The sequence below is a fragment of the Mesoplodon bidens genome (assembly GCF_964165515.1).
Source record: "Mesoplodon bidens genome assembly, chromosome: X".
Lineage (NCBI taxonomy): Eukaryota > Metazoa > Chordata > Mammalia > Artiodactyla > Ziphiidae > Mesoplodon > Mesoplodon bidens.
In genome coordinates, this window is record NC_138163.1 from 48633548 (window position 1) to 48661381 (window position 27834).

The window sequence follows — 27834 nt, forward strand, 5'->3', positions numbered from 1 at the left end:
GGGGTGCTGCGTGGAGTGAAGTTGCTGGGCTGCTGCTCTTCTTGCCCCTCCCTGGCTCAGGGCCGCTGGTCGACCCGCACCCTCCGCGCTCCCCTTGGCCTCGATGTTGTCACCTTACAGGCGGCTCTTTGCAGAAGCACGACCTCCTCGGCCCGCTCCTCTTGGTTATCCCGCGCCCCCCGTCGTCTATCGGCCTCCCGCTCTGCAGCGGTCTCCAGGGTTCTCGGACGGTCGGAGCTATGGCGTCCCGACATGCGGCGGGCCGCTGTGCGCCTACTCCTCATCAGGACCCGGCCCTTGGCGGGCGACGACCCCAATCCCAGGTGGAAATTCCACTTTGGCTTCTGACCTCTCCTCGCCTGATGTTCCTGACGTCGTTCTGGACTTCTTTGATTGGTGAGCGGGGTCGCCAGGCTGCCATGAGCTGGGCGGGCAGAGGGTGAGTGGGCGACCTCTTAGAAGGAGACGGCTGGAGCAGACGTGGGTCTGGGCTTTTGAACCGCTGCCCACGCGCGCTGCCTGCTGGCCAGTCCGTAGAGGAGTTGGTGGTGGGGCTGGGCACGTGCAGCTGCGATGGAGCCCCCTTGTTTCAGCCCCTGTGTTGCTGTGGTACCTAATAGCGCTGAAATGGCGGGGGTCGGGGAGCTACCGCCCCAGGGTCCACCCCTCCATCTCCAGGGACTGAGTTCTCCTCAGCCAGGTATACTGGCCCCTGTGTGTGTGTGCGCGGGGGGAGGGGGTGATGGTGCGGTGAGGGCTAAAGTTAGTATTCCGTGCTGAGTTGAAGGCTGGTAAAACTGGGAGGGCCTCGAACGGCCTAATCCCAGATTCCGCTCCCCACTCTGCTCCGCCAGATAGGGTCCTCTAGCAACGACCCTTCTTATTAAATGCACCGGATGCATTCCTGCTTCTTACCCCTGAATAGACCAGGGTTCAAACCCGTGTCCCCTCCATTGGCAGGCGGATTCTTTTTTTTTTGTTTTCGCTTCGCGGGCCTCTCACTGTTGTGGCCTCTCCCGTTGCGGAGCACAGGCTCCGGACGTGCAGGCTCAGCGGCCATGGCTCACGGACCCAGCCGCTCTGCGGCATGTGGGATCTCCCCGGACTTGGGCACAAAGCTGTGTCCCCTGCATCGGCAGGCGGACTCTCAACCACTGCGCCACCAGGGAAGCCCAGGACATTCTTGTAGGTCGCCATTGCCACAGTGCTGCCACAACATACTCATTACATTTTTATGCAAACAATCACACATTCACTTACCCATATTGTCACAAACAGGAATTAACTCACGTAGGCACGTCAAAACAAACATGCTCACACCTCCCAAGAAGCTCACAAGTTATCTCAAACTCAGAAAAAAGTACACTCACACACATACTTCCACACATTCTCTTATACGTGTATACTTACATTCACATATCACACAAAAACACACGTACACAATCATCACATAGGAATATGCTGACATGCACTCAGATGCTCACCAATTCACTCATACAGATGAGTACACACAAAATATTCACTTAAACATACAGACTCCTTCACAATAAGGCACTCTCAGCCGTGGAAAGGCTTGCATATACCCAGTAACGTACACTCACCTAGTAACAAGACGCTTTCACACATGAACTCCTAAGAACATGCTGATGAATTCCCTCATACATAAACACTCTCAGATGCACACATACACACACTGACACATTCACTGCACATAAACCTACCCAAGCAGAACTGACACATTCACTGCACATAAACCTACTCAAGCAGTCATTCAACCACATGAGCATGCTGACAGTTTCATGCACATAGAGACCTATATTCATTTCCCAACACACGCATTCACATTTCATGCACCTGAACATGCTCACGATCAGGACCCTACATATACACTTGCACATAAACATGATCACATTCGTCACGAAGCCCCAGCATTCACTCACATAAACTCACAAACATACTCCCATGCTCACATTCCACTCATACAGTGTACTCACACTTTAACAAGCTCACATAAATAAACACAATAAACCCTCACACCTACATGAATATGCTATCATTCATGAACATGCTCACACATTCACATGCACACACAAATGCTTTTTCAATAAATTCAAACATTTCAAATATAATCACACTTGAAGACGTGTAAAAGTTCATATACTCAGGCTCTCAATGTGCATGCTCACCTATAGACACACAATTGCGTTAACACACGTAGTGTTGACTCATCCAAATGTACATACTGACTAAAAACTCAATACTACTCATTCACATTCACACCATATGCTCGCACGTTTACTCAGGTATGCTCACAACTTCACTCACTTCCACGAGCGTGGTCAGACATTGACTCCCTCACTTGAACATGCTCACAATTTCACTGATGTACATACTCAGAGCTGCTCATACAAACACACTGATACATTCACTCCATAAAAATGAGCTGACACCTTCACTCAGTCGCATACCATGATTACCGTTTCTCTCACAGGGATACCCAAAAATATACTCTCCAGTGCTCCCATTTAGCTACCCACATTAACATGCTCACCATCAGGAACATGCTCACGTACGCCCTTGCACACAAATATGCTCGTGCTCACCACAAAGCTCACGCATTCATTAATCCATACGCTCACATGAACTCAAGTCATGCGCTCACATTTCACCCACACAGTATACATGCATGAATATGAGCATAAAATACATTCATACACGCCCGTGAACATGCTTTCATCCAAGCATACAGTCACAAGGTAATGCATACACATGAACACCAAGAAACCTTTACTTGACCACTCAAATATTCTTCCGTGAGCATACTCCAAGACACGTACAAATTCACATAATCACTTTCAAAAATGTGCATCCTCACATATACGCACAGGATCACACACTGACTGACCAACATTAAGATGAGTATAGTTCACTTCTTGCAGTGAACATCCTGACGAGTTCCTCACATATGTAAACATGCATACATTTGCACTCACACACACACTTCCCTTCACTCACACAATCATGCCGACAACTCAGTGAGTCACAGCAGTATTACCACACATTCACACAGATGAATATGATGAAAAATTCATTCATACGCCATACATATTAGGTTTAGAGTTCCACAATCACACGTTCACTTTCAATTTTATGCAAATTCTCATTGTCTCAAACGGAAACATGCTTATACATTCACTTGCACAGAAATCTTGTTACAGTCACCAAGAATCTCACAAATTCTTACAACACATAAAACACTTTCCCTTACAACACACTTTCACACATGACCTTACTCAGATGTACTCCCACATAAACAAGATAAAAAAGAAACCCACCATATAGTCACTACACAGAAACATGCTAATGTGTCTGTACATGCTCACCATCCATACATACAATGAGTGCAATGAAACATCACTTGAAAAATGCTTGCTCACAATGAAGGGGCATGAGCAGGCTCACACATACACTTACACAGAGACATACATATATACACACACTCACACATTCATCACTCAGCAAAAAGTTTAAGCATTCAAGCATCGAAATATGCCCACCAAGTCACTCATATTTAAAGACGTGCATTCACACACGCGGACTGACACATTCAGTCACACAACGTGGTGACATTCACTCAGCCACATGACCATGCCCACATTCATTCACACACAGGCTCCCACTGAGACATTCACTTACACATGCAGATTAACATTGAGAAGATCAGGATCATGCTTGTAAGAACCCTCACACAAAAACATGCTCACATCCACTATGAAACATAAGAGTTTAAAACACACATATGTCAAATTTCAAATGCCATCCTAACACACTGTCACATGTATAAGTTTACACATTCATTCTCACGAGTGTACATGCTTACATATGTTCACACGCTCAAACATTCCCTCAGTCCTGTTAACATGCTGATAGTTCACTCACTCAAATGCACATACAAACTGGCTCACACACATACCCATACTAACATATGCACACTCAGATCCTCAAACATTCCCACAAAGTAGCTCGTACCACACTCGCATAAGCATAATCACATACTCACTTATACACACGAAAGGGATTACAAATTCCCTCACATTCTAGACACATTCATTGCATGTATATGCACACACTCACACATTCACTTTTCCACGCAAATTATCATTGTCACAAACACAGCATGCTTACAGACTCACTTGCTCAAGAACATACACTAAGAATCTCACCCATTCGCTCAGTTACATAAAATCACATTCACTCACACATGCTCTCAGAGTAGGTTATTCAAATATAGTTGTACGTTATCAAGATCACATGAAAACCACCTGCTCATACCCGCTAATATGCCAATAGGATTGCACATGCTAACAAATGGACGCGTAGAGATGGGAACACAAATATTCACTTTGTAAACACAAATTTACACTTAAGAACGCAATCACCCATGAGCCGGCTCACACTTAAACCGTCATAGAAGACATGCTTGCGTACATAAACATGCTCACACAGTCACTCACAAAACATACTCAAATACTCATTCAAATATGCCCACAAAGTTGCTCACATTCAAAGACATAGCAACATTCATGCATACCGACACATTCACTCCTTCGCACAAACCTACTCAAACGGTCACTCAATCACACGAGCGTACCCACAAATTCATTCACACGGGGACTCAAAGATATATACTAAGATGCTCCCACTAACACATTCACTTACACATGCACATTAATATTGTGAAAATCAGGAACATGCTCCCATGGACACTTACACATAAGTGTGCTCACTTCTAGGTGAAGGTCCAGTAGTCACTCACAGAAGAAAATACACTCACATGCACTTACACTCATGTTTGTATTTCACTCGCAGAAATACACTGAACGATTCAAGTCACGGTAATAAACTATACATATTCACTAACTCAGAGAAACATGATAACAGCTGTACACATGGTCACAAATTTAAACATACAGTTGAACACACAAACATGTCAGCATACACAGATGTACAGGTTCACATATTCACTCTAAAGAAGATAAATGCTCGCATAGAAGCGCGTGGTTACACATTCACTCACATTACCACTTGCATTCACTATGCAAATGCATATAGTGACAACTTACCCACATCCATACACATGGTAACTAACGTACATTCACACCCAAATCTTCATACTTTCACACACTCACAAAAAGTATCCCACACCTCACTCACTTTCATGAGCTGAATTACGTATTCATTCACTCATGAAAGTGATTACAAATTAACTCACTTGCAGATATGCTCATTGCAGTTATAAACACCCATTCACACATGCACATTATTATTGTCACTAAGAGTAACAAGCTCATATATTCACTTGCACACAAATATGGTCACACCAAGCTCACAAATTCACTCAATTACACTACTTAAGAATAGTTGCATTCACTCACTCACATGCTCACAAATTACTTTATTCAAATATATTCACTCATTTATGAGATCACTTGAAAAACAAACTCACTGACTGAGAACTCAGCATTACACTAACCTGCATTCACATGCTTATAAATTTATTTATACAGATGAGCACACATACATGTTCACTGTAAGTGTGCAGATTTACAGCCAGGAAATTACTCTTGCCCCTAAACCGTCTCACACATAGCCTGTTGCACACAGATATCCTGCCTTACATAGAGGTACACATTCACTCAGAAAGCACACCAAATATTCACAAACTCAAACTCAAAAATAGACTCACATTCAAAAACACATGCATTTACACTCACACACTGACACATTCACTCTTTCACACAAACATGCTCCAACGTGCATTCAATCAAACGACCATGCTCACACATTCTCTCGAACTGGGATACGAATATATATAGTCAGATGCTCCCACTCACACCTTCACTTACACATGTCATTCACAGTCTTAACCTCCAAAATGTGCTCACATGGATGCACGAACACAAACATGCTCACATCCACCTTGGAGCTCGAACATTTGCTCACAGAAGAAAATACACTCACATGTCCTTCCATGTACACACCCATAATTTACACGAATGCTCACACTACCTTAACTAGCTGAAAACAGTGAATCTGATACTTATTCCCTAACGTGCTAACATCCATACACATGGTCACAAATTAAAAGATGCACTTGAACACGCACAAACATGTACATCAACACAAATATTGTCTCAGATTTACATGTTCATATATTCAGTGTTGTGAGTGGACCAGCTCAGATATACGCATACTTTCAAACATTCATTCACTAATATTAACATGCTTAAAATTCACTACTCAGACACGTGAAGTGACAAATTTACTTACACATATACACATATACACATATATACCCCTTCAGACACTCAGGCATTCATATACCTACCCAAAATTTCCCACATCACCCTTGTGAGCAAATGCACACATTCACTTATACACACAAGAGTGATTGCAAATTCGCACACATTCCAGACATGCTCATTGTGTGTATATGCACAGTCCTACACATTCATTTACTCATGCAAATTTTTGGTCATAAATATTAACATAGTCACAAATATAATTGCACACAAACATGCTCACACTGACTTAGAAGCTCACAAATTCACTCATTTCTATAAAAACCCTTACATTGACTCACACATATGGGCATGAATGACCTCATTCGAATATACAGCTGACCCTTGAACAACAAGAGTGTCACCTGTGTGGGTCCACTTATATGCGGATTTTTTTCAATAAATATACGGCTAGCCCTCTGTATCAATGGGTTCTGCTTTCACAGATTTAACCAGCTGCATATCACGTGCTATGTTTATGATCCACAGTCGGTTGAGTCCGCGAATGCAGACTACGGGGATAGAGAGGGCTGACTATGGGACTTGGACACTCTCAGATTTTGGTATCCTTGGTGGGTGCTGGAATGAGTCCCCCGTGAATAGTCTGCAACTACTGTAGTCACATATTAACAAGGTCACAAGAAAACATACTTGCTCATCCACTATACGTGAATATGCTAACATGATTCGCAGGCTTACAAGTTCATTTATACAGATGAGCATACAAAAGTGTTCACTTTAAGCGTGCCAACGTAGATGCAAGAGATCACTCTCACCCACGAACAGGCTCACCTACACACTGTCACAGACAGATGGGCTCACATACATACACTCACACATTCACTCACTGACAAAACACTTAAACACTCAGACATTCTCAAACTTGCCCACCAATTCACTCCCACTCACAGACACACATACATTTACACGTACATACTGACATTCACTCCTTCACACGAACGTGCTCAAACACTCAATCACATGACCATGCCAAGAGATTCATTCACACAGGGACACAAATGCATACATTCAGGAGCTCCCACTCACACATTCACGTACACATGCACATTTTCACTCTTAGAATCAGGAACATGTTCACATAGGTATTCACATACAAACACGCTCACATCCTCCATGAAGCGCAGAATATCCACTCAGAGAAGCAAATACACTCACATGCACTTCCACTCATGTTTATTCAGGTTTCACTTACACAAATATACTCACCTGTGAACTAGCTCACCACAGTGAACCTGATACACGTTCACTTACTCATACAAACATGCTAACCCCCATGCACATGGCTGCAAATTCAAGGGTACGCTTGAACATACATTTACAGCAGTCCTCAGAGACTGAAATACTAGCACACTTTGAGATTACAAGGCCGCATATTTACTCTCACAAATGCACAAGCTCACGTACATGCTCACTTGTTCACTCACATTATCATGCTTACAGATAACTCACTCAAACACATATACTGGCAAATGTACTCACACATACTAACATACATTCACACTTGGTGGCTCACTGTTCACACACACACAGTAGCCCCACCTCATTCAGATTATCATCATCAATCATGCACTTAAAACATAAACATGGTTACAAGTTCACTCACACTCCAGGTACACTCATTTCATTTACACATGCACACACCCATTCCCTTACCCATATAAAATATCCTTGTCACCAACAGTAACATGCTTACATATTGAGTTGCACAGGAACATGCTCACAATCAGCAAGAAGCTCATGATTTCATTCCTTCACTTAAAAAACCATTACATGCATTCCCATATACATGCTCCCTTTTTCAAATATATTCACACATAAACAAGAACACACAAAAAACACATTTACCCCCAACTACTCAGAATTATGCTAATCTGCCTTCACGGGCTTACAAATTCATTCGTACAAGTGAACACACTTAAATATTAATTTTGAACACAAATTTGCACCTACGAAAACACTCTCACCCATGAACATGTTCACACTTATGTCACACAGAGATATGCTTACATACAGTCACATGTTTGCACACTCCCTAAACACACTCAGATTTGCCTACAAATTGAAGTTTAAAACACATACGTTCACATGCATCCACTTACACTTTCACGGCTTCACATAAACATGCTGATATATTCAGTTGATTTCATGACCATACTCATAAGTTTACTCACATGGGGACCCGAATATAAACACTCAGATGCTTCCCAATGCTGTTACTCACACTTTCACTTGCACATGCACATTCTTGAAATCAGGAACATGCTTACGTATAGATGTACACACAGATATGCTCACATCCACCGTATAGCTCCAACATAAGCTCACAGAAGAAACTCGCTCATATGGACTCACATTCTCACATTCTCTCACATGAATATGCAGACACATTACCTAGCTCAGCAATGATCCGGACACATTCTCTCACTCACAGGAACATAGTAACATCAATATTGTCAATAAAAAAGTATGCCATATGGAGTTTAAGGCATGGAAGGCTTTTTTCAGGACCATTGTAATAGGGGCCAGGGACTATTGCCATAGGGAAAATAAACTCAACTCCACATACAAGACAGACAGATGACAGTTTATGGCCAACAGGGAGGGTGAGGGAGTTAGTGAATGGCAGATTACTGAGAGGAACTTAGGTATTGTGTTGGTTAATTTTAGGTGTCTATTTGATTTGAGTAAAAGATGCCCAGATTGTTGGTGAAACATTTCTTGGTGTGTCTGTGAGCAAGATTCCGGAAGAGATTAGCATGTGAACTGGCAGACTTAGTCAAGAAAATTGCCTTCATCAATGCAAGTGGGCATTATCACAATCTCTTGAGGGCCTGAATAGAACAAAAAGGCAGTGGAAGGATGAGTTTTCTCTTTGCTTGAGCTGGGACATCCATATTATTCTGCTCTTAGACATCACTACTCCTAGTCTGGGACCTTTGGACTTGGACCAGGATTTGCAGCATCAGTCCCCTGATTTTTGGGCCTTCAATCTTGATCTGGGACTTTCCTGTTTGTCAGGCCTTCAGACTTAGAGTGGTTTATACCACTGGCGTTCTTGGTTTCCCAGCTTACAGACAGCAGATTGTAGGACTTCTCAGCCTCCATAATCTCATGAGCCAATTACTATAATAAATCTCCTCATCTATATCTATATCTATATCAACATCTATATCTCTATATAACAGAGAAATAGCATTAATATAAAGATATATCTATAAATATACAGATATTAGATATCTGACATAGCTATCTAGATATATATACCTACCATTGATATTGATCTGTAGATATAGATAGATAAGCTATCTATATGCCTATCTGTTTCTTACTGGTCCTGTTTCTATGGAGAACCCTGACTAACACAAGGATGAAGGGAGGCTGGGGGGTGGAACTTGATTAGACCTCAAGAGGAGGGATGAAGAGCTTAGATACCAAGGAGGGGGGATTCTTGCTAAACTGGCCTAGGAGGATTTTTGCTAAAACTGGGCTTGGCAGGCCAAAGATAGGATCAAGCTTGAGGCCTAGTGAAGAAGAGGACTCAGAATGGCCTCAAGTTTGGTTAAGAAGGGAGTTACTGTGAGTTCCCCTTCTTGTGCAAGGCAAGAAGAGGCATTCTTTTTTCCTGTGAACAATATAAGTCCATTTCTCATTCAGTCACCTTTTGTTCATTAAGGAACAACTGAGCCATCTGCTGATGTTTGGTAGTAGAGGATATTTGCTGGATCATGCCAGCAATGAGGCATTTAATGAGGAGGGTTTCTAAGAAAAGGAAAAGAAAGATTAATGTTTGTAGTGGACTATTTGAAGCCAGCTTCTGAGTCCAGAAGGACAGCCCATTGAAGATGCTGGGCTTGAAGCATGTTTAGATGGTGGAGTGAGGATGGCAGTGGCAATCTGATGGATTTCCTAGTTTACAGTGGATGTTTTCTGATGGCCTAGACATCAGTTAGGTTTGGGTAAGATCATCCACAGTCATGATTATTTCGTGGAGCAGAGCATGGAAGATAAAGTGAATTTCCCGAGTGGCCCACACGGCAGCAGTTCCAGGCACGAGGATCATACATGATCTGCTGCAGGGAAGAGTCCTTTGAAGTTTACATCAAGTTGTCCAACTTCAGCTCACAGGGCTTCTTTAGATCCTGTGAAACAAAGCCCGTTAGAAGAAAACCTAAGGATCCAGTAAGAATCTGGGTGGTCAGCTTTGAGTTCTCTGCGATGTCAAATCAGGAGGGTTGGAGAAAAATTGGAAACATTAGTTTGAAGAGTTGTAGCCAGATGTTGAAGGAAATTGGAAGAATTGAGAATTTGGTAAGGACTGACAAAATGTGTGAGATAGCAGGAGCTAGTCCAATTCACATGTAGGTAACACAACCACGTAGTTTACAAAGAAGTGCAAATTAGCTGAAAGATAATGAACGGGACCAGAATCTCATCCCTCACAAGGGTGTGTTTTGTATTGAAATATAAAATTTCACTCAACCGTCACTTCCTTTTTTTTTTTTTTTTTTTTTTTTTTTTTGCGGTACGTGGGCCTCTCCCTGTTGTGGCCTCTGCCGTTGCGGAGCACAGGCTCCGGGCCGCTCCGCGGCATGTGGGTTCCTCCTGGACCGGGGCACGAACCCATGTCCCCTGCATCGGCAGGCAGACTCTCAATCACTGCACCACCAGGGAAGCCCCGTCACCTCCCTTTTGATCAAAGATAATCAAAGTAAGATTATTCTTGCTTATAGAGTGTCTGGTCTTACTAGATTTGGCTTGCTTATTTGCACAATTGCAGCAAGAATGATAATTGACCACATAGGCCATTTTTAGTTTACTCTGCTGGAACTTTTCAGAAGGAGTCTCACTCCGATTGGACTTTTAAAAGCCTCTCAAAGCTAGGAATCCAAGCCCAAATCTCACCACCACAATTCCCCTGCGGTACCTATAGATCTGGGTAAATTAATCTCTTCTTGAAGGCCCCCAAAATATCCTAAGTTTCCTAGGCCTGCCAGGAGGTGACCTCTCCCACTCACCTATAAGGCTGAGAAAGCTGTAAACCAGGTTCCAGGCCCATTTTCCCAAGAAGACTTCGTAAGCATTGGCTCCATAAAGTCACCTTTAGTTCCTTAAAACTATCTGGTCATATCTGATTATATATATTGTTCTCAACTATGATAGTCTGGGACTTCCCTGGTGGTCCAGTGGCTAAGACTCTGTGCTCTGAATGCAGGGGGCCCGGGTTTGATCCCTGGTCAGGGAACTAGATCCCACATGCCACAACTACGAGTTTGCATGCCACAACTAAGGATCCCACATGCCGCGACTAAAAGACCCCACATGCCACAGCTGAAGTTCCCGCATGCCGCAACGAAGATCCCTCGTGCCGCAACTAAGACCTGGTGCAGCCAAGTCAATCAATCCATCACTATTTTTAAAAACACTGTATTCTTTCAAAACATGATAGTCCACTCAGAGCTTTGGTCATATAGTCAAATCAATTATGTTCTGTTCCCAGGAGGAAGGATTCTTAGTGAACCTAAGCAGTTCATTGTATTACTGTGAAAATAAGAATACTTAGTAAGAATATTCAAATTCTAGAGTGATCAGGCAGGCAAAAAAAGATAAATACTTCATTTCTGCTTACAGAAGTATGATCTACTAAACTGTTATGAATTGTAGATAGCTGAAGTTAGAAAAGTAGGCAGTTCTTTATATCCAGAAAACAGAACATTAAAGCATCAGCAGTAGTGCAAGCAAAAGCCATAATCGTCCTTGACCAATTCATTCAGCCCTATGTAATTCTTGTTGTGCTTGATCTTGGGTTAGCCATCTCATGAACTTATCAGCTTCTCCAGGAGAATTCTGGAAATCCTGACTCAGGCCGGTGGTACGGTCTCAAAGTTATTTAAGCAATGCCATTAGGAGTTCTGTGCCTCAAGAGTACCTGGCATAGTCCTTTCTGTGGGACTCCAAGATAGTGCCATTTTGTTGACGATAATTACTGTGGCCTGTAGCTGATTGCAAGAGCTTTCAGGGAGGCATCAAACTAAAACAAGTGTGGATGACAAAAGAGTGAAAATGGCCATGGTAAAAGACGTGATGAAAGTTCATTATAAAAATGATGCAATTGCCAAGGACATTTGGTTGTTTCTGTGGCATACAACATTTTAAGACACTAACTGGCATGACAGCTGATAACATTATGCTGATGTTGTCTAATTCTAAGGCAAAGCAGCACCAAGGTACGTCATGGACAGCAAGGGCACTGACATTTATAGGAATTAATACAACTTCTGAAGTATTTGTATTAATAACGTTTTACACATAGAAATATAAACTAGAGAAGGTGAAGCATCTCTTCATATTTGGCAGTGCTTCCTGTGCAACTCAACTTATCAAATAAACCTACTTATTGTAACATCTCTCATTTACAAGGTGAAAGAACAAACTCTGGATTTTCCGCAGGCCCTCTGGGAAATATCAGTGTCAGTATGAGATCAAGCAGATTTCATTTAGGATTTGAATTTGGAAAGACCAAATATCACTAGTTGTTAGAAATGGCAAAAGATTTGTACACTTGGCTAAATAGAATCATGGGTCACTAAGAAACTATTTGGCCACCTATTTAACCAGAGTACTAACATAAGATTTCAAAAGTAAATATTGGAAGTAATGTGATTAAAAAGAGCCTTCTCTCTTTTAGAGGTAAGAAGACTCATTTATCTTACAAATAAAGGACATGATAAATCAACAAGAAGCACAGGAAATTATTCTGATAAGACACAGAATCTCTGCTTTCTATGGAGATTACTTAGAAGGTAAGGAAAAACCTATTATCATCTCTTATTAAGAGCAAACCTAAGAGGGTTTTGTCTTAGCAACTTTCAAATATACAATATAGTAGTATTAACTGTAGTCATCACGCTGTACATTACATCCCCATGACATTTATTTTATAACTAAGAGTTTGTACCTTTTTTATGGCCTCATAGCTGCGTTTCATTTTTTAATATATTTTTATTGAAGTGCAGTTGATTTACAATGTTACGTTAGTTTCTGGTGTACAGCAAAGGGATTCAGTTATATATATAAATATATATATACATATATACATATATATATATACACAAAGACACACATTCTTTTGCATATTCTTTTCCATTATGGTTAACAACAGGATATTGAATATAGCTTCCTGTGCTATGCAGTAGGACCTTGTTGTTTACATATTTTATGTATAGTAGTTTATATCTGCAAATCCCAAACTCCTAATTTATCCCTTCCCCACCCCCTTTCCCCTTTGGTAACCATAAGTTTGTTTTCTATGTCTGTGAGTCTGTTTCTGTTTTGTAAATATCAATAAGTTCATTTGTATCATTTTGTACTAGATTCCACATGTAAGTGATATCATATGATACTTGTCTTTCTCTGTGTGACATACTTCACTTAGTATAATAATCTCTAGGTCCAACGATGTTGCTGCAAATGGCATTATTTCATTATTCTTTATGGCTGAGTGGTATTCCATTGTATATATGTACCACGTTTTCTCTATCCATTCACCTGTCGATAGACATTTAGGTTTCTTCCGTGTCTTGGCTGTCGTAAATAGTGCTGCTGTGAACATTGCAGTGCATTTATCTTTTTGAATTAGAGTTTTCTCTGGATATATGCCCAGGAGGGGAATTGCTGGATCATATGGCAACTCTAGGTTTAGGTTTCGAAGGAACCTCCGCACTGTTTTCCATAGTGGCTGCACCAATTTAATTTCCCACCAACAGTGTAGAAGGGTTCCTTTTGCTCCACACTTTCTCCAGCATTTAGTGTTCGTAAACGTTTTTTTTAAATTTTATTTTCTTTTCTTTCTTTATTTGGCTGTGCTGGTTCTTAGTTGGGGCACGTGGGATCTTTGTTGCCCCGTGCAGGATCTTCATTGCACGTGGGATCTTTTAGTTGTTGCATGCAGGATCTTTAGTCGTGGCATGTGGGATCTTTGGTTGTGACATGTGGGATCTTTCAGTTGTGGCATGTGGGCTCTTACTTGTGGCATGCGGGGTCCTTTAGTTGTGGCATGTGGGATCTAGTTCCTCGATGAGGGTTTGAACCTGGGCTCCCTGCATTGGGAGTGTGGAGTCTAAACCATTGGACCACCAAGGGAAGTCCCTGTTTGTAAACTTTTTGATGATGGCCATTCTGACCGGTGTGAGGTGATACCTCATTATAGTTTTGATTTGCATTTCTCTAATAATTAGTGATGTTGAACATTGAAGAAGATGTCTTCTAATCCTAGTTTTTTTGAGAGCTTTTATCATGGAAGTTTCTTGAATTATGCTAAAGGCTTTATAAATGTCTCTTAAGATGATCATGAGGATTTTTCTGGTATTCTGTTAGATGTATTACACTTTGATTACTTTTTTTAATATAAATTTATTTATTTTTATTTTTCTCTGCGTTGGGTCTTCATTGCTGTGCGTGGGCTTTCTCTAGTTGCGCTGAGCGGGGGCTATTCTTCATTGCAGTACGCGGGCTTCTCCTTGCAGTGGCTTCTCTTGTTGCGGAGCACAGGCTCTAGGCGTGCCAGCTTCAGTAGTTGTGGCACGTTGGCTCAGTATTTGTGGCTCAAGGACTCTAGAGCGCAGGCTCAGTAGTTGTGACACACGGGCTTAGTTGCTCCGGGGCATGTGGGATCTTCCCGGACCAGGGCTCGGACCCGTGTACCCTGCATTGGCGGGTGGATTGTTAACCGCTTCTCCGGCAGGGAAGTCCCTACACTGTGATTTCTTTTCTTTCTTTCTTTCTTTCTTTCTTTTTTGCTGCTGTTGCGTCTTCGTTGCTGCATGCGGGCTTTCTCTAGTTGCAGTGACTGCAGGCTACTCTTCGTTGCGGTGTGCGGTCTTCTCATTGCGGTGGCCTCTCTTGTTGCGAAGCATGGGCTCTAGGCACGCAGGCTTCAGTAGTTGTGGCACTTGGGCTCTAGAGCGCAGGCTCAGTATTTGTGGCGCATGGGCTTAGTTGTTCCGTGGCATGTGGGATCTTCCCAGACCAGGGCTCGAACCTGTGTCCCCTTCATTTTTGGGTGGATTCTTAACCACTGCTCCACCAGGGAAGTCCCTACACTGTGATTTCTTAATGTTAAATCAACATTATATTCCTGGGATACAAATCCAAATCAACATTATATTCCTGGGATAAAAATCCTTTGGTCAGGGCATACAGTCTTTGTGTATGTTCTTGGACTGCTACAGGCATTATACCCAAGGAGTCTAGGTCGTTTACAGGGAGAGTCCAAAACGGGTTCCAAACAGGCAAGTACAAACAGGCAAGAAACTCATACAATATGGAAGATTCTCTTCTATCATTATACACAATCATGCATGAAGTGAATCTTTTTTTAGAATGAGAAAAAGTTCATAATGAAAGAAGATAACAACTACCATGAACAAAAATTACAAAATATCACACACACACACACACACACACACACACACACAAACACACAATGCCACATATGGCATGATTCCATTTCTATGAAATGTCCAGATCAGGCAAATCCATAGTGGCAGAAAGGAGATTAGTGGTTGCCAGTGTTTGAGGATAGGAGGGAATGGGGTATGACCGCTTCCTGGGTATAGGGTTTCTTTTTGAGTTGATGAAGATGCTCTGAAACTAGATAGGGGTGATGGTTGCACAGCATCATGAATGTACTAAAAGAACTGATTTGTACATTTTATTTTTAAAACTTTTTATTTGATTTGTCCATTTTAAAGTGACTGAAATCATTAATTTTATGTTATTTTATTTTCACTTTAGTTTAAAAATAATAAAGGAAGAAATGTGCAACCCCGTCTTAACAGAGAAGAGGCTTCTTGTAAAAAAAAAAAAAAAAAAAAGCCTGAGTTGGGACGTTAAGGATGATTAGGGCTTAGAAAGTCAGTTTTGGCCAAAGCTATGCATAAGGTCTAGTTAGAGGAATGAAGATGGGCAAAGATCCATTAGAAGAAAGAGAACATAGCATATTTGAAGGATTAAAAGATGATCTGTGCAGCTACAGCAGTGAGCATGGAATGTGTTCATTTTGTGATGTATCCAGACATTAATTTGCACTTACTCTGTGCCAAGCTCGACATCAAGTAGGCCCTTGTAAAGTATTAGCTCATTAAATCTGTACAGCAATCCGATGAGGTTGGGACTATTTTTCACCTCATTTACTGATGGAGAAATTGAGAATTATTATAGAAGACAGGATTTGAGATATTAACTCCTGAGCCCAAGATCTCACAGCCTGTAAGTGAACTGGAACTTTTATCCAGGCAGTCTGGTTTGAGAGCTCACACCCTTTAACTGCCACAGCTGCCCAAAGACACCAGGTCCTGCCTCTGCAGGGCAGCTCATCTCATGAGTTTAAAGACACAGGGGATTGGAAAGTGTTTCTGTGTAGAGTTTATGTTTACAGTTTGCCTAAAGTTCAACCGAAACAAGCTTTACCCATACACTCACACACACCCACTCAACCCTCCAGATACGTTCCTGAGTCATACAACGTTTTTGCTTCTACATAGTGTTTGCACAGATTTTACCTTTAGACCTCCCAATTCTTCCCAAATCTTAAGGGTATTTTGAAATCCTTCAGGTAGAAACACTGCCTCACCTGAGAGTGGTGTTCCATCAGGGGCGCAGGCAGAGGTGTTGAGTATATCTGAGGCTAGGATATTAAACCAACATATGGGGAAGGAAGCTTTTTTCCTAATCTCTGAGTTTCCTAGGTGGCCATGGGAGAAAGAAGAGAAGTCATTATGTACATGAAATTTTCTACATCAAAATTAATGATATATGTAAATTTCATTAAAATCTGTCAGTGGTTCCCTATTTACTATCTAAACATGAGTACACTTCCTAACAAAGGTCTTAAATTTTGTTTTTGTGTTTTTGGAAGTGGGTGTGACTGATGTTATAGTCACTTCTGTGTTTATTTTGTGTCAGAAGGCACACTGTTTGCATTCTTTGTCAGGATATATAAGAGGAAGTAGATGCGAGGTAAGTAAAATTTGTTTAATATCTGAGCTCAAAATTCTATAACCTGTTCTAAGTTTCTGGGTCTCTGTCAACCCTATTTTGCCTTTCCAGCTGGCTCACTATTAAGCTGTGCCTGTAGAGATTTCCTGAGAGAGACAAGACGTCTGAAGGAAGGAGAATCTACCATGTCTTGTCTCTGTTCCTGTTCCTCTCTGTATCACCCCCAAAGACAAGAATAGTCTTGCAAATGAACTTTTATTACTTTATTTATTTTGTTTTTATTTATTTATTATTTTTGGCTGTGTCAGGTCTTCGTTGCTGCGCATGGGCTTTCTCTAGGTGCGGCGAGCGGGGACTACTCTTCGTTGTGGTGCGCGGGCTTCTCATTACGGTGGCTTCTCTTGTGCAGCACGGCCTCTAGACTTGCGGGCGTCAGTAGTTGTAGCACGCGGGCTCAGAAGTTGCAGCTCACAGGCTCTAGAGCACAGGCTCAGTAGTCGTGGCTCACAGGCTAAGTTGCTCCGCAGCGTGTGGGATCTTCGCGGACCAGGGCTTGAACCCATGTTCACTGCGTTGGCAGGTGGATTCTTAATCACTGTGCCACGGGGAAGCCCTCTGATGAATTTTTAAGAAGAATTCTTTGATATGTCTTTTATATAATTGTGATATGTTCTTTATCCTTTCATCGGCCCAGAACACTTAGCTTGTCTCCATTCCTTGGCTCTTGTGAATAATGCTGCAATGAGCATAAGGGAGCAGAGCAGAAATCACCTCCTTTGGATCTGTTTTCAGGAGTGGGATTGCTGGCTGATCTGACAGTTCTACTTTCAGTCTTTTGAGGAACCTCCATGCAGTTGTCCACAGTGGCTGCACCATTTTACTTTCCCACCAACAGGGCACGAGGGTTCCCTTTTTACCACACTCTTGCCAACACATGCTGTCTCTTGTCCTTTTGATAATAGCCATCCTAATAGGTGTGATGTCTTAATTGCAGCTTTGATTTGCATTTCCCTGATGGTTAGTGATGTTGAACACCTCTTCATATACCTATTTGCCAGTTGTATGTCTTCTTTGGGAAAATGTTTATTCGAACCGTGTGCCCTTTTATTAATTATTGGTTGATGTTTTTTTTTTGCTGTTGAGTTGATTGAATTCCTTTTATATTTTGCATATTATCCCCTCAACAGATAACATGATTCGCAAATATTTTCTTCTGCTTCACAGGTCAGTTGCCTTTCCATTTTGTTGATTGTTTCCTTTGCTGTGCAGAAGCTTTTGAGTTTGATGTAGTCCACTTGTTTATTTTTGATTTTGTTGCCTTTGTTTTGGTGTCATTTCAAAAAAATATCATTGCCATAACCTATGTCAAGGAGCTTACCCCTGTGTCTTCCTCTAGGAGTTTCACAGATTCAGGCCTTACGTTTAAGTCTTTAATCCATTTTGAGTTCATTTTGGGGTATGGTGTAAGATAAGGCTCCAGTATAGTATCTTTGCACGTGGATATGCAGTGTTCCCAGCAGCATTTATTGAAGAGACTATCCTGTCCTCATTGTGTGTTCTTGGAGTTCTTGTCAAATAGTTGAACATATACGTGTGGGTTTATTTCTGGGCTCTATATTTTGATCCATTGGTCTATATATATATATATCTGTTCTTATGCCACTACCATACTGTTTTCATTACTATACCTTTGTCATATAATGAAATCAGGAACCATGATGCCTCCAGGTTTGTTATTTGTGGGGTGGTTCATCAAAGGGTACAAATGATCAGTTATAAGATGAATACATTCTAGGGATCTAATGCACAGCATGCAGATTTAATTTAAGATATTGTATGGTATGCTGGAGACTTGCTGAGAGAGTAGATCTTAGTTTTATCCCACGCACCACCCCAAAAAACCTTCAGCTATGTGAGGTTATAGATGCATAAATTAGTTTGACTGTGGTAATCATTTAACAATGTGTACGTACACCAAGCATCACATTGTTCCCCTTCAATATACAAATTTTATGTGTAAATTATACTTCCATATAGTTGGAGGGGATGGGAGGAATGTGTATCCTGTTCACATGGAAAAAATTAATTACTATAAACTGTCAGAGGTGAAGCACAGTATTTGGGTTACTAGAAAAATAGACTTTTAGTCAGCTGTCTTCAATAAACTCAATGAGCAAAAGGAAACAGTGATCAAAGAACTAGGAAACAATGAGAAAGATGTATCCCAAAGAGATAGAAATTATAAATAGGGACAAAGTAAAAGATCTTCAGCTGAAAAGCACAGTAAGTGAAATGAAAAATTAATAAAAGATGTCCAACAGCAAATTTGAACAGGAGAAAAAGAATCAGCAAAGTTTAAAAGGTTAGTTGAAATATCCAGTCTCTGGAAAGGAAAAGAGGAGCAGAAAAAGCAAAGAATGAAGAATAATGAGCAAATCCTATGAGACTTATATGCATCAGCAAGCTTATCAATGTACACATAATGACAGTGGCAGAGGCAGAGGAGAGAGAGAAAGGGGCAGGAAATCTTTAAAGAAATGATGCCTGAAAACCTCCAAACTCGGAGGAAAGACATGAATCTACACACCCAGTAAGTTCTACAAACTCCAAGCAGGATAAAATCAGAGATCCCCACCTAGGCACATCATGATCAAATTATCAAAAGTCAAAGACAAAGAGTGAACCTTGAAAACAGCAATAGAAACAACTCCTCATATACAAGTAATCGTCGGTAAGATTTGTGCGCATTCCTCTACAGAAACCACAGAGGACAGGTGGCATTGGAATGGCATATTAAAAGCGTAGAACAAATGAACAAAAATACCCTTTCCACCAAGAATTCTATATGTGGGGGAAATGAAGGGGAGTTAAAGACATTCCAAGACAAACAATAACTGAGAGAGTACATAGCTAGTAAGCTTGCCCTATAGAAAGTACTGAAAGGAGTCCTTCAGGCTGAATTGAAAGAATGCTGGGCACGTATTTGAAGCAATATGAAGAAATAAACCACAAAGGCCAAGGTAACTACACAGGTAAACACAGAAGCCAGTATTGCTGCACTTTTGGCTTATATCTCCTTTTTGTTCTCATATATGATTTAAAATACAAATGTATAAAGCATTAACTATAAATCTCTGCTAATGGGCACCAAATATACAAACATGCCGTGTGTCACCATAATTAAATAAAGAAATGGGGCAGAGTTAGGGAAAAGCAGAGTTTTTGAATACTATGGCAACTATCTCCGTATTAATACAAACTTGATTATTATAAAGCTAAGATACTAATTGTAACTCCCAGTGTAACCACCGACACTGCCCCCACAAAAAGCTCCAGCACTAAAAAAAAACTAAAACAGTACAGCAGAAGGAGTGATAAAGGATCACTTTGTACACTATAAAAAGTAATTAATAACAGAAAGTAGAGTAATTGAGGAGTGAAGGAACAAAAAAGACTGACATGTGGAAAATAAATAGGAAAATGTCAGGAAAACTCTTTCCTTGTCAGTAATCAAAACAATAACCATAGATAAAACTGTTCAACGAAAAGACAGCACCAGTGAGTGAACTTCAGGCAGTCACCTTAGCGCTGGATGCTCTGGCCAACAGTTAGCACCATCTGCACATTTTCATAGACAATCAGGCCGTTGTCATCGGTCTGGCTGTCTGGTCCGGCCCGTGGTGGCAGCGACGTTTCCTTGTGTAAAACTGTCCCCTTTGGGGTAAAGAGCCTTGGGAATCTCTTGGCCCACAGACTCCCAAATTATAAATCCAGGTCACACGTGTCTCTACATATACTAAAACCACTACGCAGGGCTTCGCCAAGACCCTCCTTATGGGCTTTGGAGTTCCGGGCCTTATTGATGGTGATCGAAGCATGCATTTTACTTCACAGGATACACCACACTGGGCTCTTGAACAGCCTTCAGTGGACCTTATGCCTCCCTACCTGGCCTTAGGCTGCAGGACTCAAGAGTTCCAGAGTGGCTTACTTCCACAAGTTCAGATTCCATTACACGAAAATGGCACGTTTCTGTCGCTTGCAACACGCCAGAGGTGAATTATAGTATAGGGTCTGACTGCATCCTTTGATGTTTGACTGCTGAGGGCTTTTAAACGTCAACCCTCCCTCTTCCCCACTGCCCCACCCTCCACTCTCTCCTTTGGCACGGTTGTAGGGTGGAGGGCAGGAGGAGTGGGCATCAAACGACACTAGCTACTGCCAGCACAAGGGAACTGTCATGCTGGCCCCATCCACTAATCACAGTAGAACTCCCAAAGCAATTTCTTCCATTCCTGACTCTCTGAAGTCTATTTTGGAGCAGCTTGAAAAGGATGCCCTGCTCTCCCCGCAGAAGCCTCCTCACGTAAGGAATACACTTTGCATCGCGTCTCGGTAGTGTGTGTGTGTGTGTGTGTGTGTGTGTGTGTGTGTGGTGTCACCAGTCTTGATTGACCGTTGAACCCAACTTGGGATAGGAGGACTCCATAGTGACTCAGGGTGGCAACAACGGCTCTTCTCCTCAGCCTTCCCAGGAGCGCACTGCAGAATGTGTGCTTCCCATCTGTGAAGCGTTAGGATGTGTCAAATTAGATGTCCTGGATCCCAAGGCAGTGTGCTTACTGGAAGTAAGGGACATAGCTTATGTTCTCCTGAACGTGAAGTTACAGCTGACACCCAGTCTAGCTTCTATGCCCATCAACAGTAGTAACTGGGATTAGCATAAAATAGTTGTTGATTTCTTCCTCGTTTTCAGCATTCGTTACCCGTGACCACTCGGCTAAGTGGGGCTGAGTACAACAAAATGTCTTGGACTGTTGACCGAGAAATGATTCTAGGAAGCCTGTGCTGTTAAGGTCTGCCATGCTGTATTAGTCTGCTCAGGCTGCCCTAATAAAATACCATAGGCTGGGCGGCTTAAACAAGACAGTTATTTATTTCCTACAGTTCTGGAGGCTAGGAAGCCCAAAGTCAGGGTGTCAGGATGGTGGAGTTCTTGGTGAGGGCCCTCGTTTTGGCTTGAAGATAGCCGCCTTCTTCCTGTGGCTTCACGTTGGGATGGTGGGAGGAGAGTACCATCTATGGTCTCTTCCTGTAAGGGCAATAATCCCAATGTGTGGACCCCAGCCTCCTGACCTTACCAAAACTGAATGACCTACCAAAGACCCAGTCTCCAAATACCATCTCCTGGGGGTGGGGTGGGGCTGGGGACGGGCTTCTCGTATGAATTTGGGAGGCAAGGGGTGTACACAATCCAGTGCAGAGCAGGTGCTCAGACCAGTCTTTAAAAGAAATCTCTCTCTCTCTCTCTCTCTCTCTCTCTTCCCTCTCTCTCTCTGTCTTCATTTCTTGGAGGCTGCAACGGAATTGGGGAGCCCTGATGAAACACTCTCCAGCTCCTGTCTTTACTGCTTCTTCCACTCTCCATTCTCACTGCATCCATATCGACTCTGTATGTCCTTTTCTAAGGAGCCTTAACAGCATTAAAACCTCCAAATTTGCTTGCTGTCTCTTGTGGGAGGTTTTAAGCGTTGCTGAGATTTGATCTATACAACTTCTCTCTCTCTCTCGGTTTTGAACTAAGTGTCTGTATCAGCGTGAGCTGCCCCAGGGTGGCAATTGGGGAAAACATGCAGGTTCCCATACCCCAGGGCGCCGCCTTTAGGGGTATTGTAGTTTTGCTCTTGCAGTTGTGGAATGAAAAGAAGGGATTCCTGTGCGATCACAGAGGCTGAGGGTGAGCTGGCCCTTTAAGGCCTCCAGGGAAAGTGAAGACCTTGATCACTCATTGGGCGGTGGTGCTGTCAATCCTTGGCTGCTGGCAAATGAGCTTAGAGTCGGCGCTGGAGGAAGTGGCCCTTCGTTGACCCTTGAAAGGTCCGCCTGCCGTCACCAGCCAATCAAGCTCTTTCCCGCCTTGTGCGCAGCAGCCGCGGCCCAGTCTCGGTGGGGCGCTCCGCGGGCAGGCCGTCTGCACTTCCCGTAGCGGGGCTCGCAGAAGAAACTTCTCCGACTCTTGTCCCCTGGGCAGCCGGCTTCTCTGCAGCCCCCACCGCGTCCCGGTGGCCCAGCTGCCAACAGCGTCCCCTCCCTCAGCGACACTCAGCGCAGCGGCCGCCATCTTCCCCACGGTCGTCACTGCAGCCCGATCCGTGTCTGGCGTGTCCCTCCAGCCATGTCTGCCACCGAGGAGCGTGGATCGATCCCAGGTGGCCAGGATAGAGCTGGTGGCAGGGCGGGTGGTGACCCCAGTCCCCTCGGGGTCCGTGCCTCCCCTTCTGGAGGGATGGATGGAGTCGAGGGGGCCACGGCCCTTCTGGCTTCCCTGGGGCTCTCCAGAGCCCTTCACGGGGAGGATGGTGGGCAGGAGGCCGCCCAGGCCGCAGTGGCAGAAGACTGGGATGCAGAGATGGTGGAGGAGGAGGTGGAAGAGTTTGAATTAGACACTGAGGACCGGGAGGAGGCTGAGTACCAGTCAGAAGAGGGGGAGGAAACTGAGGAAGAGGTCGAGGAGGAGGAAGAGACAGAAGAGGAGGACGAGCATGGGCAGGGAGGCGCGGGAGTGGTCGCAGGCCGCGGGGCGCCCGCGGTGCAGTTTCATTCCCTGCTCCGGGATGTGGCCCATTGTCTTCTGCACCACAGCCACTACAAGGACCGTGTCCTGGTCGGGCCCCACGCCAGCCGCGTGATGGTCAGGCGCCGCTCCCAACGGCCCTCGGACCCTGCAGAGGCTGCCACGCTTCCTCACGGGCAGGAAGACCTGGGAGAGGCAGGTGAGGTCTGGGGGGGTCGAGTACCAGGCCGAGGGCCCCCCGCCCTGGGAGCCGCGGGAGCCTGCGGAGGGGGTGGCATCCCAGAAGGCAGAGGAACCGGTGGTGGGGGCAGGGGAGGCTGAGTTCTCGGCGGGCGAGGTCCTGGCTGATGCCTCCGAGTCTTGGGTGGCTGGGACTTGTGGACCCGTCGAAGGGGCCGAGGCTGGCGAGGCGCTGCCCAGTCCCCTGTCCCTTGCAGCCCCTGGTGCGGCATCGGCCTCAAAGGCAGGGTGCACTCAGCGCTGGCCTCTGGCGGTTAAGCAGCGGGTCAAAGCTCTCAAAAACCTTCAGGCACGATATGCACAAATAGAAGCCCAATTCAATAAAGACCTTTAGGATCTTGAGAAAAAGTATGCCGCCTTCTACCAACCTAGGGGCAAACAAATGGCATACCTCACTTTTGGCTGACGGGCTTCTAAAAATGTAAAGATTCTCAGTACGATGACCTGAGAAAATGATGAAATGGCACAGGGGCACATTTCAGTGGCTGAGGAATCAATGAGATTTGCGGTAGAATTTGTCTTGAAAGCGGGTGAACATTTTCCAGTGAGGTTCTGGCAGAAACATACAAAAATCCGCTCAGAATCAAATGATTTTGATGCCTTCTCCAAAGGGCCAGAAATAATCAGCAGCACAGTGTGTGAGATCTACTGGAAACAGGGGGATAATGTGAAAACTGTCAAGCAGCAAAAGTGTGAGGGCCAAGGAAGTGCTGTATCAACCAGTAGGAACATGACCAGTTATTTTTCTTATTTATTTATTTATTTTCTGACATATTTCTCTTCTCCAGATCCTCCTGAGAGCAGAGAACTAGATTCTGCTGCTGATTTTAAATCGGGAAATGTTTCCCACCACCTTGTGATGCCAAAGTCCGTATCACTCGACACTAAAGAAGAGAGTGAATATCATTATGAAAATGCTGAGGAAGAGAAAGAGGATGGAGATGAAAAAGCAGAAGAAGGACCGAAGCTGGATATGGTCTCAGCAGAGGGCAGCTCTGGAGAACACAAGGTATTATTGTATAGTGCAACCGGTCCTGACATACACCTGTTACTGACAGCTTTATGTTTTGTTTTGTTTACATCCTTAATCTATTTTTTGTTTATCTTTTTAACATCTTTATGGGAGTATAATTGCTTTACAGGGGTGTGTTAGTTTCTGCTTTATAACAAAGTGAATGACCTATAGTATACCTATATCCCCATTTCTCTTCCCACTTGCGTCTCCCTGCCACCCTCCCTATCCCACCCGTCTAGGTGGTCACAGAGCTCCGAGCTGATCTCCCTGTGCTAAGCAGCTGCCTCCCTTTAGCCATCTATCATGTTTTTAATTGTTTTTGTAAAGTAAATAAGAAAAAAGTGTTGAAATTTAGTTTTGGAAAAACAGTTTAATGATAATAATGTACTTGTATTCCAGATGGTATAGAAGGAAGTGTGTTCTGAAATGTATTTCATTTACAGCCACAAGTCCTTTGTCCTGTAGCTTTAAGTCTACTGCAGATGGGAAATTTATCAGACCTGGAAATAGAGACCTATATTTTTTTAGAGGTCTAAAATATAGAGACCTATATTTTTAGAGACTGGTCACCAGGAGAAGCAGCTAAAGCGCCTAAGCTGTGCACTAGCTGTACCTTCATCACCTGGCCACAGAAATGAAGTCTCTTGGAATAGCAATGCCTTTGAGAAGGTGACTCCTTACAAAGTAGTAAAAAGTTAAGGATTTCAAATAAGACTGCATTTCATGAGTAATTCACAAATATTAGTTCAATTTAGATGTTTTATTCAAAAGGAAAGAAAATTAGCCATAATATTATTATTGGCTATCACTGAGTTGGTAATTCAATTCTAGTTTCTCTTTCCGCTACCCATTCATCTTTTCCTTTCTCTCTCTCATCTCTCTCTCTCTCTCAGTATCACACTCTTTCTTTCTCCCTTTCTTAATTTTCACACCTGTGGCTGTTTGATAAAAGCCACATTCTCATTTTATAGATATGGAAACTGAAGGTCAGGGCTTATAAGGGATTTATGATCCCTGTAAGGAGCGTAGGCTCTTAAGGTGGAAAGACATTTAAATAACAGAGTGGCCTTTGAAGAAAAGAAACTAACATATATAGTGGTTGGCAAGAGAGAGATGTGGTTGGTGTGATGAAATGATGTGCACCCTGACAACCAAGGGTCTCTGTTACAAGAAGAAAACATTTTGTTTTCTCCTTGGAGAGCCAAGAGATGTACATAGTATTGACTCATATTTAGAAAGTCCCTGGTGCATGTTGTTGGTGTACAATTGTTAATTGACTCTTATCCCATCCTACAGTTGGAAGACATTAAAAGAAGTGGACAGCGAAAGAAGAGAAGGATTTGTCCTTCACGGAGATTCTAGTTTTCATTAGCCCACAACACAGATTTTGTTTCAAAGTTCAACACCCCAAAATGATATTAACTGCTATCTGACTTTATTCTTACCTTTTACATATATATTTGACAGTATTGTTCACGTTGAAAATAAAAGCTTGTTTGACATGAATAAGCTGCAGAGGTTTTTTTTTTAACATAAATAACACGGACTCTAATGTATCTTTGTTCTATTTATTTCGGCCCACCTTACTGTCATTGAAAGGGATTTCTTTCAAGTATTTGGTAAGCCTGTTTGAGAACCTTTTATAGCAGCCTAAAATAAATTAAAATATTAGATTATGAACAACTTGTGTGACGATAGAGATGGTGGCCCAGCCTCTAGTGTATGTTATTGAAAGAAACTGATGGATGACCTAGCTTGCCTGGGGACCAGATGGTGCTATTGGCCTGCCATGGAGCAGCAGCATCAGCATCAGCTTCAGCATCAGCTGGGAACGTGTTTGAAATGCAAATTCTCAGACACTGCTCCAGACCTACTAGATTAGATATTCTGAAGGTAGGCTGCTAGCCATCAGGGTTTTACAGGTCCTCCAAGTGCTACTGAAGCACACTAATGTTTGAGAACCACTGCTTTAGAGCAGTGGGGAAAACATTCAACTGCACCTACAGTAGAACCAGCCTTAATTCACTGACTTGGTACTATTGCAGGTAAACTGAACAGGATGGTAAGATCTGGACTGAGGAAGGTACTAGAATTCTCATGGGCCTGAGACACAAAGACCTCGCGGAGGGATGTGTTAGTTTCCTAGGGTTACCGTAACAAATTACCACAAAGCAGGTGGCTTAAAACAACCGAAATTTATTCTCTCACAGTTCTGGAGACCAGAAGTCTGAGGTTAAAGTGTCGGCAGGGCTGGTTCCTTCTGGAGGCTTAGAGGAAGCATCCGTTCCATGCCTCTCTCCTAGTTTCTGGTGGTTGCTGTGAATCCTTGGCATCACTCGGCTTGTACATGCAGATTTCCAATGTCTTCATCTTTACATAGTGTTTTCCCCTGTCTCTGTTTCTGTGTTCTTTCTCTTCTTATAAGGACACCAGTCATATTGGATGAAGGGCCCACCCTAATCCAGTATGACCTCATCTGATCTTTATTACACCTGCAAATACCCTATTTCCAAATAAGGTCACATTTACAGGTTCCAGGGGTCAAGACTTCAACATATCTTTTGCGGGGATACAATTCAGCTTATAACAAGGGGCAAAGATTCAGTAGTGGAAGGGACAAATAGATAAAGGAAGAACCTAGTTCCAAC

The 27834-nt window shown here is 43.0% G+C and overlaps 1 protein-coding gene across 2 annotated transcripts; it reads left to right on the top strand.

Annotated features, from left to right (window-relative positions):
* On the top strand, positions 1-26563 carry LOC308608565 (uncharacterized protein). 2 transcript variants are annotated; one of them, XM_081221795.1, is made up of 4 exons: positions 1-396; positions 24000-24130; positions 24960-25180; positions 26483-26563. In XM_081221795.1, the coding sequence occupies exons 1-4, from the start codon at positions 104-106 to the stop codon at positions 26546-26548; spliced, it is 711 nt and encodes a 236-aa protein (XP_081077921.1). In that variant the 5' UTR covers positions 1-103; the 3' UTR covers positions 26549-26563. The 2 variants fall into 2 exon arrangements, 1 of the variants encoding a protein (XP_081077921.1); XR_014014198.1 differs by lacking the exons at positions 1-396; positions 26483-26563 and adding an exon at positions 13044-13162 and having other exon boundaries at positions 24960-25146.
* The last annotated feature ends 1271 nt before the right edge of the window (positions 26564-27834 follow it).

Excerpts from the sequence above, each read along its gene's own strand:
- LOC308608565 (XM_081221795.1), top strand. The coding sequence starts at position 104 with ATGTTGTCACCTTACAGGCGGCTCTTTGCAGAAGCACGACCTCCTCGG. Across the intron at positions 397-23,999 it reads GTTCTGGACTTCTTTGATTG|CCACTACAAGGACCGTGTCC; the intron begins GTGAGCGGGGTC and ends TCTGCACCACAG. Across the intron at positions 24,131-24,959 it reads GGAAGACCTGGGAGAGGCAG|ATCCTCCTGAGAGCAGAGAA; the intron begins GTGAGGTCTGGG and ends TCTCTTCTCCAG.